Source organism: Gymnoscopelus microlampas, assembly GCF_963454915.1.
Source record: "Gymnoscopelus microlampas genome assembly, chromosome: 11".
Lineage (NCBI taxonomy): Eukaryota > Metazoa > Chordata > Actinopteri > Myctophiformes > Myctophidae > Gymnoscopelus > Gymnoscopelus microlampas.
In genome coordinates, this window is record NC_139948.1 from 41843725 (window position 1) to 41856486 (window position 12762).

The 12762-nt window shown below is 40.9% G+C and overlaps 1 protein-coding gene across 1 annotated transcript; it reads right to left on the minus strand.

Moving 5' to 3' along the window:
* Positions 1-4980: 4980 nt before the first annotated feature.
* LOC311056305 (claudin-4-like) lies at positions 4981-9335 on the minus strand. The gene is made up of 3 exons (XM_084072832.1): positions 9163-9335; positions 8732-8867; positions 4981-5453 (listed from the first exon to the last, which is right to left on the minus strand). The coding sequence occupies exons 2-3, from the start codon at positions 8864-8866 to the stop codon at positions 5019-5021; spliced, it is 570 nt and encodes a 189-aa protein (XP_083928958.1). The 5' UTR covers position 8867; positions 9163-9335; the 3' UTR covers positions 4981-5018.
* Between the last annotated feature and the right edge of the window lie 3427 nt (positions 9336-12762).

Here is a 12762-nt window from a genome sequence, read left to right on the forward strand (position 1 = left end):
AGTTGCTCAAATTAATTAGCATCATAAAAGCAGTGATCATCAAAATAATTCAGCATTTTAAATGCCCTTCTTTGTCCCTCTTATTGCCCTGGGAATCCCCTGAAAATTTACTGTCTTGGCGATGGCAGGACATGTGAAGTTTTGAAGTGGCACATCTGTAGCATACCTATGCACAGTGGTGGAAAGTAACTAAGTACATTTACTTAAGTACAATTTTGAGATATTTGTACTTTACTTGAGTAATTCCAACTTCCAATACTTTTACTTCTACTCCACTGCATCTCTGATCCAAATATTGTACTTTCACTCCACTACATTTATTTGAAAACTTTAGTTTCTAGTTACTTTGTAGATTTCGATTATTATTAGAACACGTACATTAACCACTTCAACCCTATACCGTTTGAAAATAGCCGATCTACAAGCTCACAATGCGTCACGATGCGACGCATTGTGAGCTTGTAGATCGGCTAATTTCAAAAGATTTTTATATATTTTATAAATCCGGACTTTTACTTAAGTAACAGATTATTTCTAGAATGCAGTATTGATACTTTTACTTAAGTAATTAATGGGAGATCTTTTTCCACCACTGCCTATGCATAGCATTATGAACTGCAGTCGTTGTGCGTGCGATTAGGGCAAGCAGTGTTAGGTGTTTGCTCCTAAGCGAGAGCTGTTACGAGTTGCTGAGTTGGGAGCAGTGAGTGTGTTGTCTCATGATGATTCAGGGGTTGCAGACACTCCTCAAGCCCGTTCACCATCACTGTTGATGTATACTACACCAACGGTTCCTAAACTGGGGGTCTGGACACCCAGGAAGGGGTCCCCACAGGATTTCTGGGGGGGTCCCCAGACGACAGTAAAGTGACAATTTAAGGACTTTTAAGACCTTTTTAATACCAAAAATAAAGAAAGGAAAAAGACCATTACTGCATCAAACATAATCAACAAACCATACTATAAGAGCTGGTCGAACGTTGGCCAAATTGTCAAATTTGTGAGGATTATGAACTGTGTGTGTGTGTGTGTGTGTGTGTGTGTGTGTGTGTGTGTGTGTGTGTGTGTGTGTGTGTGTGTGTGTGTGTGTGTGTATTACTATACTTGTGGGGTAGTAGAATCTGAGGAATAGATGTTGTGAGGACCATTTTACCTGGTCCTCGTGAGAAAAAATGGTTGTTTTATGGTTGAAATCATTTTTAGAGATACGTTTACAATTAGACAAAGATTCAGGTTGGGGTTAGGTTTAGGGAGTTGGGGTTAGATTTTCCCCTATTTTATACCTATGATGTGATGTCAAGCACCGGAAAATGGCCGATCTACAAGCTCACAACGTGTCGCAGCGCGACACGTTGTGAGCTTGTAGATCTGCTATTTTTCGGCTTTAGAATACAAACGTGTGTGTGTGTGTGTGTGTGTGTGTGTGTGTGTGTGTGTGTGTGTGTGTGTGTGTGTGTGTGTGTGTGTGTGTGTGTGTGTGTGTGTGTGTGTGTGTGTGTGTGTGTGTGTGTGTGTGTGTAGCCACAAGAGGGCGCTACCTATCAAGGAGATGGTGGTACTCTTTGGCCAAGAGATGTTAAGCCATCTTGGGTTGTGCTGACTTCAGTGACACATGAGAAGCAGTGACTGAGCACCAATTATGACACTAGAATGTAATGTTAGGAGTGTCCTTACTCTGTACAGTATTACGCACAGACCTATTTACAGTACAGATGTCTGGGTGGGTGTACAGGAGAGTGTGTTGCATGCGCGTCGGCATGCGTTGCTCCAACACACGCATTACATCATGAACCTAAATATGCTGGACAACCTCGTATAGGCAGTACTTTACCACTTTCACTTTGGCATTTTTCAAAACTAGCGAAAATAGATGATCTACAAGCTTACAGATCGGCTATTTTCACTACTTTGACAACTCTTGCAGGACGACGTAGGGCATTCATTTACGAAAAAAAACTGAAATATGGAGATACAAGGTTTCTGCCCGACAGAAAACCGTGTAAATCCATATTTCGTCTTTTGATGTTTTTAGTGTTTTTTGTAAATTAATGCCTTATTTCATCATATAAGACTGTTGCACAAAATTAGCTAAAACAGCAAACCTACATCTATTATTTAAAAAAAAAAAATGTTTAAATGTTTATTTTTTTACAGAAATAACAGTTTTGGACGAGGTTATTATTCAGCTCTTCACTCATTCTCACTGCTGTGTTGAGACGGTTGTGTTTTTCAGTTTTATCCCGAGCTGCCTTTTGCTTGCTTCTCCCCTTCGCTGTTTACCATTCGCCCACGTCACGTACAAATGAACTCTGACACACACACACACACACACACACACACACACACACACACACACACACACACACACACACACACACACACACATACACACACACACACACACACACACACACACACACACACGCAACACAGTTCTCACTCACACGTGCACATGACACCCACACGTGCACGCATGTGCGCACAAACATTGGCAAAACATATTCATATTTGCATCAGATGTAAGCAAACAAGCACGCACATACAGTACACGCACGCACAGTAATATGCTTGGTCTTAGCCCACACACACACACACACACACACACACACACACACACACACACACACACACACACGCCTCAGCTGCCAATAGTGTAATTTATTTATGATGCTGGGAGGCAGAGAGACAGACAGACAGACAGAGGGAGAAATGGAGAGATAACTGTGGCATGGCGAGTTTTTAAACAATCATTTATTCACATGAAAATGATCCTGCATTTACTCTTTGTCTATGACAAAGACAATCAACAGACTAACACAGCTGAAAATAAAATTAACCCATTGAGACCGGGAACGCATCTGTGTGTCATTTTTAGATTCCTTTGTGCTATTCAAAAATAGCAGATATACAAGCTCATAGCGCGGCACCGAGTGCCGCGCTATGAGCTTGTATATCTGCTATTTATGTATTTTTAATCGTGAATATTTGTGCAAATCTTTGCATATAGGCTTATATAAATATTTTAGAGCGAACATTTGTAACTCAAATCTTTGCTTCTGGGTATTCTACAAATGTCTTCTAAATTCTAAACAGTTTTTTTTTAAAACGTATGTAAACGTACATATATATATATCAGTGGTTCTCAAACTTTTTTCATGTCAAGGACCCCCATATCAAAATATGTTGTTCCAGGGACCCCCCAGAAGCAAAGATTTGAGTTAAAAATGTTCGCTTTGAAAAACTATATATCTCTCGATGCCGAGCTATGAGCTTGTATATCTGCTATTTTTGAAATACCCAAAGAAATCTAAAAATGACACACAGATGCGTTCCCGGTCTTAATGGGTTAAGTTAGAGCCGGGGAGAGGAAAAAAAAGTACGCCTTCATAATCCCACACATTTCTGAAATGCAAATCCTCCACTTTGACACGCAGTAATACTTCTATTCTAACAGTATGCGTGCTCCTACCTAGACTGGGGGAAATTACAAAACAATCACACCTCTGCCCTCCATCGCTTTTTTTTGCCTTTCCTTCTTAACCCATTAAAACCGGGAACGCGTCTGTGTAACCACTTTAACTCACTGAGTGCCAGAATGTTTTTCTTTTTTTTTAACATTGTGAAAATTTGTATATATATATTATATTTTAAAGACAACATTTTTAACTCAAATCTTTGCTTTTGGGGGGTCCCTGGAACACAATATTTTGAGATGGGGGTCCGCGGCCAAATACATGTAATTTTGGGGGGTCCTTGACGTGAAAAAGTTTGAGAACCACTGATTATAACAACATAAGTTTTTTCAAAACAACGATTAGGATTTAGAAGACATTTGTAGAATCCCCCAGAAGAAACATTTTTTGTTAAAAAATGTTTGCTTTAAAAAACATATATTCAAAGATTTGCACACATTTTCACGATCTTTCGAAAAAATAGCAGATATAAAATGCTATGAGCTTGTAGATCTGCTATTTTTGAATGGATGGAAGACATCTTAAAATGACACAGTATGTGTTCCTGGTCTTAATGGGTTAAATAAATTGCCAAGTTTTATTTGACAAAAGGGGAAATTCAGCAGTCAACTTTTTTTTTATTCCTGTTTTTTTCTCCTCCCTCGCATAATAAGAACCAAATATAAACATCCGCTCAGTGAAATGTTCTCCTACATAAACCTCTGTAAAGTAAAACACGCTCTAATTACATACATTAATCTGTAGAACATCGTACTTGCGCTCTAGAGGCTATATTGCCTGATTAAACACATTTAATATTATGAACAAAACAATTAACCACTTAAGCATTATAGAGGTTGGGGTTATAGAGGTGGAAAGAGTACTCACATTTTTTACTCAAGTAAAAGTATCAATACTGCAATCTAGAAATACTCTGTTACAAGTAAAAGTCCGGTAAAGTATGGGCATCAAAATGTACTTGAAGTACCAAAAGTAAAAGTACTTATTATGCTGAATGTCCCGTATCACATGTCTTTTGAAAATAGCAGATCTACAAGCAACGCGTCGCATAACGACGCGTTGTGAGCTTTAGTTACTAGTTAATTTGTAGATTTTGATTATTATTACAAAACATATATTAACTCACTACTCAGTGAGTTAATATATGTTTTGTAATAATAATCAGAATTATTTCAGAATTGATTCTGAAAAGTGCCAGAGTTTTTTTCTCAGAAAACAAAAAGTGCTTAGGAAGAGAGATATAGCCTTTTTTAGTTCTAGTTAAACAAGGAGTGGATGGAGCTGCACATCTTCAGGTAATGATATCTTGGGTTCTGAACATTTTTTTTCAAAAAAAATAAAAATAAAAATGTTTTTTTTCAATTTTTTCAAAAACACGTGAAACACGTTAATGGCACGTTGCGCAATAGCGGTAAAACGCGTGAAACACGTTAATGGCACTCAGTGAGTTAATATTACATATTTAACCCCCCCCCCCCCCCCCCCCCCCATCCAATCAATCCACATGTCCCTTTTAAAACCGCCTTTGCATGAATATTACACATATTAGGCGGAAGCACTCCTGTATGTGGCGGTTCCCCCTGAGCTACCAGAACCGGGCCTCCTGAAGCAGCAGAGAAGGCCTCCAGCCAGAATTAGCAGAGCTCCACCAGCCCAGCCCATAAAGATGCAGAATCCCACTTTTCTCTGCCGGTTGATAGTGTAGGCGGACCAGCTGACGGGGATGATAATCAGGAGTCCGGCCAGTATCATGCCTAACCCCGCTACCAGGATGATCTTGGCCTTGTCGTCTTCGTTTACACAGGTGAAATCGGCACGGAACTCGGCACGGACATAGAAATGAGGAAAGAGGGGAATGAAGAGAATGAGGAGCGTGAGGTCGGTGATCGTTATGCTGATGATGACCATGGCCCGAGCAGCCTGCAGGTCAGCTGGGAGCTGCAGCAGGGAGTCGGGGCCTCTGGAGTTCTTCCAGAGGCCCTGTGGAGTAAGAGAGAATAAGAGAGACAAGAGAGATTTAGCTTAATCTGAGGATATTTTATAAGCGGGCTTGAAATTCTGATGTTTTTATTTTTCTTATAGTGACTGTAAAGAACGTCTCGTTTTTGTGTTCGCTGGCTCCCGTGTTGCCAAATCATGTGCGTGAAACAAGCGTCGGTGTTGCCACATCCGTGAAACAAGCGGACCATGACGCGCGCGTTGGGTGCTCATATCCCCCGACGGTTATACGGTCTAGTCGAGATAATTGACATTTTGAGGCATTTTGTTCAAAACGGAGTGCTCCTGCAAACTTTGGAAGCCAATTTTAGCCAATCAGGATGGAATATGAAAATCACACCCTGTGTGAAGGAAGCGGTGCCTTTGGGGTGGGGCGCAACTCATTTCAGTTCGTCCCTATTGGTGGTCTGAGTCCACTTACCAAATTTGTACTTGGTAGCATGCTGCAAACTGGAATAATGGCTGTTTAAAGCCCAGCCAATGGGCAGACAGAGGGGGCGGGGCTTAAGTAATTACAGTTTGTCCCTATTGGTGGTTTTAGTCCATGTACAAAATTTGTACTCCGTAGCATGCTGCGAACTTGACTTATGGCTGTTTAAAGGCCAGCCAATGGGAAGACAGAGGGGGCGGGGCTTTAGCAATTAATGCTCGTCCCTATTGGTGGTCTAAGTCCACATACCAAATTTGGACTTGGTGGCATGCTGCAAACTGGAGTTATTGCTGTTTAAAATCCCGTGCTCATACCGTGCTCATACGGACGGACGGACATAACATACGCTGGGGGTCCCTGGACCCCTCTTTGATAACCAGTGGCACGTGTGGCCAATGAGAGGAGAGATGGCATAGGCAATCTCCAAGTCTGTGTGTGTGTGTGTGTGCGTGTGTTTGTATGTGTTGCTTCTTTGCCGTGCTCATCCCGTGCTCATACGCCGTGCTAATACGGACGGCAAGTGTGTGTGTGTGTGTGTGTGTGTGTTCGTGTGTGCAGTATTGGCTTGTGTGTGTGTGTGTGTGTGTGTGTGTGTGTGTGTGTGTGTGTGTGTGTGTGTGTGTGTGTGTGTGTGTGTGTGTGTGTGTGTGTGTGTGTGTGTGTGTGTGTGTGTGTGTGTGTGTTGAAGTGGCGCATGTGTTGCTACCTTGCCGTGTTCAAACATACGGACGGACATAACATACGGACGGACGGACGGACGGACGGACGGACGGACGGACACTCATACGGACAGAGTCAAATGTAGAGCGGTTGGCACCGCTAAAAATCTGAAAGACCCGTTTTGTTTCCGGTCCCACTAATTCTCCTTCTCCCCTAGTCTCGTGTGGCCAGACTGTTGCCTCCCACAATTTTCAAATCTTTCCGGTCATACAGTCTGGGACTCGGAAGCTCTGATCATGATTAGAATATAAACCGGATATGAAGCCTCCTCCCCACTTCCGTTTCGTCTTTACAGTCGCGCAAATTCATCCTAATATAAATACAAATCATCATCAAGTATATTTAGCTTGATGCTTAGCAGAAATGGAAATTAAAGAATAAAATGTAGAGATATTTTAAAATATATTTTCGTGAACTGAAGTGACAGTTTCCTCTCTCGGATTTCGGGAGTTGTAGTTCCAGACTCTATATAGCATTCAGAGATTGTGGAATAGTTGTCTGGCTACGCGAGAGTACCTTCTCCCTAGACTGCCAAGGGCGTCTCGGTTTACAGTGGGGCAAAAAAGTATTTAGTCAGCCACCACCATTGTGCAAGTTCTCCCACTTAAAAAGAGGCCTGTAATTTTCATCATAGTTATACATCAACTATGAGAGACAAAATTAGGAAAAAAAATCCAGAAAATCACATTGTCTGATTTTTAAAGAATTTATTTGCAAATTATGAGGAAAATAAGTATTTGGTCAATAACAAAAGTTCATCTCAATACTTTGTTATATACCCTTTGTTGGCAATGACAGAGGTCAAACGTTTTCTGTAAGTCTTCACAAGGTTACCACACACTATTGCTGGTATGTTGGCCCATTCCTCCATTTTTTTTTTTTTTTTTAAGAACGGTGAGCAAAAATCCCAGAACCACACGGGGGGACTTAGTGAATGACCTGCAGAGAGCTGGGACCAAAGTAACAAAGGCTACCATCAGTAACACACTACGCCGCCAGGGACTCAAATCCTGTAGTGCCAGACGTGTCCCCCTGCTTAAGCCAGTAGATGTCCAGGCCCGTCTGAGGTTTGCTAGAGAGCATTTGGATGATCCAGAAGAGGATTGGGAGAATGTCATATGGTCAGATGAAACCAAAATAGAACTTTTTGGTAGAAACTCAACTTCTCGTGTTTGGAGGAGAAAGAATGCTGAGTTGCAACCAAAGAACACCATACCTACTGTGAAGCATGGGGGTGGAAACATAATGCTTTGGGGCTGTTTTTCTGCAAAGGGACCAGGACGACCGGGACCAGGATGATCCGTGTAAAGGGAATAATGAATGGGGCCATGTATCGTGAGATTTTGAGTGAAAACCTCCTTCCATCAGCAAGGGCATTGAAGATGAAACGTGGCTAGGTCTTTCAGCACGACCATGATCCCAAACACACCGCCCGGGCAACGAAGGAGTGGCTTCGTAAGAAGCATTTCAAGGTCCTGGAGTGGCCTAGCCAGTCTCCAGATCTCAACCCCATAGAAAATCTTTGGAGGGAGTTGAAAGTCTGTGTTGCCCAGCGGCAGCCCCGAAACATCACTGCTCTAGAGGAGATCTGCATGGAGGAATGGGCCAACATACCAGCAATAGTGTGTGGTATGTGGTAACCTTGTGAAGACTTACAGAAAATGTTTGACCTCTGTCATTGCCAACAAAGGGTATATAACAAAGTATTGAGATGAACTTTTGTTATTGACCAAATACTTATTTTCCTCAAAATTTGCAAATAAATTCTTTAAAAATTAGACAATGTGATTTTCTGGATTGTTTTCCCTAATTTTGTCTCTCATAGTTGATGTATAACTATGATGAAAATTACAGGCCTCTCTCATCTTTTTAAGTGGGAGAACTTGCACAATGGTGGCTGACTAAATCATTTTTTGGCCCACTGTACATCCTGCGTGGATACCATCACAGCGGGTCTTGAGTCCGGTTTAAACAACCAGACGACTATTTGGTGTTTTATAGTGATGATGGTTATGATGGTACATTGACCATATTCACGTGCACCCTCGAGTATGACATGAGAACACAATGGCCACTGTGTGCATATAGTCAATTGTCCTGTTTTGATTACCTGTCCAGTGTCAATGGATCCGTCATCGTCAAATGAGGTAGTCCATGCTGGAAACACACAGCACAAAATGCTCAACACGTGACCAAAGGACCCAAGGTACATACAGACTTTTTGTACAACAACAGCACGTCCCATTCTAGGAAGAACAGAGAGAAAAGAAACGGTTAGAGACACCAGATAATTAAAAATAAATTACCATTAATTCAAGACTAAAGGAATGGTCTATTGAAATCATGGCAAAAGTTCACCACAACGTCCATCATACATATACTGTAGGCATTGTTTTGTCTACTTTTAATTGTTCACTATACATTTGGCTCTTTGGAGCATATTTATTTTATTTTGTCTCGGTAGAGAACCACACAGGAAGGGAACACCGTTAGCGAGATTTAGACAAAATGGCTAATAGTAATTAAACATGTGCCACTTACTTTGTCTTTGCAGTCACTCGCGGTAATGTCCTTATTCCATATACTTACAGCTTTTCTGGACAAGAGACAGAAGTGAACTCAGAGTGGATATTTATACTCAGTGTGTGTGTACATGCACACTGTTTTCTAAGCTTGTGCACGAGGTGTGTGTGTGCTAAGATCCAGATGTCTAACTGTGTGTGTGTGTGTGTGTGTGTGTGTGTGTGTGTGTGTGTGTGTGTGTGTGTGTGTGTGTGTGTGTGTGTGTGTGTGTGTGTGTGTGTGTGTGTGTGTGTGTGTGTGTGTGTGTGTGTGTGTGTGTGTGTGTGTGGGGGCATGCAAGGATGTACTTCAGTGTGCACGGGTGTGTGCGTTACAAGTACACCAGGCTCCTCTACCAACCAACCCCCAGGACCGAATTATACAGCAGTATGTATACGATGTTGGTTACATCCGACACACCCACAATGGTTAAAACATTTCAACTGACAAACCTAATAGGGTGTTGCCCTTCCTCTTACTCTTGACATTGTAAGAGGAAGTTGTTGACTTCCTTTCCAACAAAACCACAAAAACGTTGAGCTCAGGTCAGGTCAGGTCCACAACACATGCTGTCGCGCACCTCCGAACTACAAACTATCAGCGGTCAGAGGCGGATGAAGTACTCGACCCCAGTACTTGAGTAAGAGTAGAGATACCCAGTGGCGGCTTGTGGGTTTTTTCCCCAGGTAGTGCTACACCAACAATTAAGCCAACAATAACATGTACTATATTGTTATCGCACTAGTTTATTTTAACAGGCCCTGCTTTAGTAGTAGTCATTCATTTGTGAAAGACAGACATAATTAATGGCATGAGCAACATTTACACCTTTTTGTACCTTTTTGACTAAATTACTGCTGTATTATATGATTCATCTCCATCAGTGGTGTAAAGTAACTAAGTACATGTACTCAAGTAATGTACTTAATTACAATTTTGAAGTATTTTTACTTTACTGGAGTATTTTCAATTTTCAGTACTTTTACTTCTACTCCACTACATCTCAGAGGCAAATATTATACTTTTACTCCACTACAATTATTGGTTACTTTGTAGATTGTGATTAGTATTACAAAACATACATAACCACTTCAGGCCTATATACATTTCGCCCATTTGAAAATAGCCGATCTACAAGCTCACAATGTGTTGGGATGCGACACATTGTGAACTTGTAGATCTGCAAAAAGATTTGTATAAATGTTATACATTTGAAAACTTGTGAAATGGGACATTCTGCATATTGAGTACTTTTACTTTTGGTACATTAAGTACAGTTTGATACCAATACTATTGTACTTTTACTCAAGTATTTTTTTTTATTCCAGACTTTTACTTGTAACAGAGTATTTCTATATTGCAATATTGATAGTAGTGTGGTTACTATATTAACGTCAAGTATATTTCTTTTGCATACTAAGAAGTGTAAAAGAAAGGCTTAAAGGGGAGTTTTGGACCGTTTTTGTTTCGCTAGACGAGATTGAAATCTCAAGATTTCAACCTCGAGAGTCGAGACATCCGTTTTTTGGGGTTTTCCATTTCAGATTCACTGGAAGATGTGTTATTGACGACAGTTTCCTGTCAACATGTCAGTAAGAAAACGTTGGCATTATAGAAAAACCACATCCTGATGAAGAGATTAAATTAAAGAGAAGAGCTGATGTGTCAACCAGGGGCTGATCCAGGTTATTTTCAGGGGGAGGGGGTACCAACACTTATGTCGGGGGTTATGATTTTTTTTTTTGCATATAGTCCAGGGTCCAAGGCAGATTTTGGTACCACCTAAGGTGGCCGTACATTTTTTGTATTTTTGTATTCCTACATGTCTCTAGTTTATATTTTGGTATGATACATCTTCCAATTCAGTAGCTTAATGACAGTAATCACTCTAAACCGGCTAATGTATCCGGTAGGAGACACAAAGTAGAATCTTTGTGTCTCCTACCGGAAATACACCCGGGCATCAAATTATTGCGACAAAAAACAAAATATATCCATGTATTCAAGGCTTCATGGGGTGTGCAATTGACAGAAATTAATCATTTTTTGGGTGAACTCCTCCTTTAAAGGAGCTACACCATGAATTTAAAAAATAATAATAATATTTGATATCATATTGTTTATGTCCCTCAAACGTTTTTCAAAAGGTTTGAGCCTAAATCAAGCCTCAGATATACTCATTCCAACTAACTTCTCTCTGGCTTATAAAGCACTTTCACCTGCAATACCACATTGTCCTGTTTGGCACGGGGCGCTATTGAGCCAGTTTGTATGCATGTCATGTCCTGGTTCTGAGTTGTGTGGTTAGAACTGAAAAACGGGAGGAATTGTTCCCAGACGTGACGTAGGGTGGGGGAACAAATCTGACGGACTGTTTTCAGACCAATTTACATGAAAACCACAGATAGCCTATGAAAGCCTGCATGCTCGAAGTCGGGTATTTGTTGGAACAGAAGAGAGGTGGGGGAGACCAAAAACACACAAAAATGAAGAAAAAGTTAAAATTCATGGTGTAGACCCTTTAAGTTTCCCAGGGGGACTCTCTACCCATTCAGCTATGACCACCCTAGACCGAAGGAGGGTCAACTTTTACAAGCTTATGGAAAGCAGTCTTTTTGCAAACACCAAAAATCTGAGAAGTTATCAATTGCACACCCCATGAAGCCTTGAATACATGGATATATTTTGTTTTTTGTCGCAATAATTTGATGCCCGGGTGTATTTCCGGTAGGAGACACAAAGATTCTACTTTGTGTCTCCTACCGGATACATTAGCTGGTAGGTAGTGATAACTGCCATTAAGCTACTGAATTGGAAGATGTATCATACCAAAATATAAACTAGAGACATGTAGGAATACAAAAATACAAAAACTTTACGGCCACCTCAGGTGGTACCAATTTGTGAAAATATCAGTGTTGGCCCCTGGACTAATAGTGTTCTCTCACAATTCTGACGTTCATAGTGACAGAGCACTATGCAACCCAAAACGGAAGTCTCGAGTTTTCAATCTCGTCTAGCTAGACTTCCTTTTTGTTTTGTTTTGTTTTGTTTTTTAACGCAAGGCCTATTGGCGCACGTTTTAAGCTGTGGCGGAGCCGCGATGGAGTTATGATTTATTTTCTACTGTAACATTCATCCTAAGATCATAGAAAAGGTAAGAAAACCGTGGTCCAAAATCCCCCTTTAACACATTCCCTGCCAGAGTTTATTTTGAACCGTTCACAAAAAAATTATATCCATTAAAATCCGCGATCGGATGGTGTTTATAAACAGCAACGACGGACGTACGAGCCCTCATAATGTTTACACTTTTTTTCCTTTTTCTTCTTCTGTGTTATCAGCCGGTAAAAGAGGCTGCAAACGTCATATCCGTTTGGCTGTGACGTGGCTGTGACGTTTCCCCACCGGCCATCTTAGATTAGCTTAGCCTCCGATCGGCTATCAGATCGTTTTTAAACACAAAGAGGATTACCGTTTGTCGATCAAAGAAAAGAAAATACAACCGGAGCTTACCATTCGTTTTTTAAACCGTGTGAAAACCATGATCTTTAGCCAAAACCAGGGGAAATTTGTTTT

Excerpts from the sequence above, each read along its gene's own strand:
- LOC311056305 (XM_084072832.1), bottom strand. The coding sequence starts at position 8,866 with ATGGGACGTGCTGTTGTTGTACAAAAAGTCTGTATGTACCTTGGGTCC. Across the intron at positions 5,454-8,731 it reads GATCCATTGACACTGGACAG|GGCCTCTGGAAGAACTCCAG; the intron begins GTAATCAAAACA and ends CTTACTCCACAG.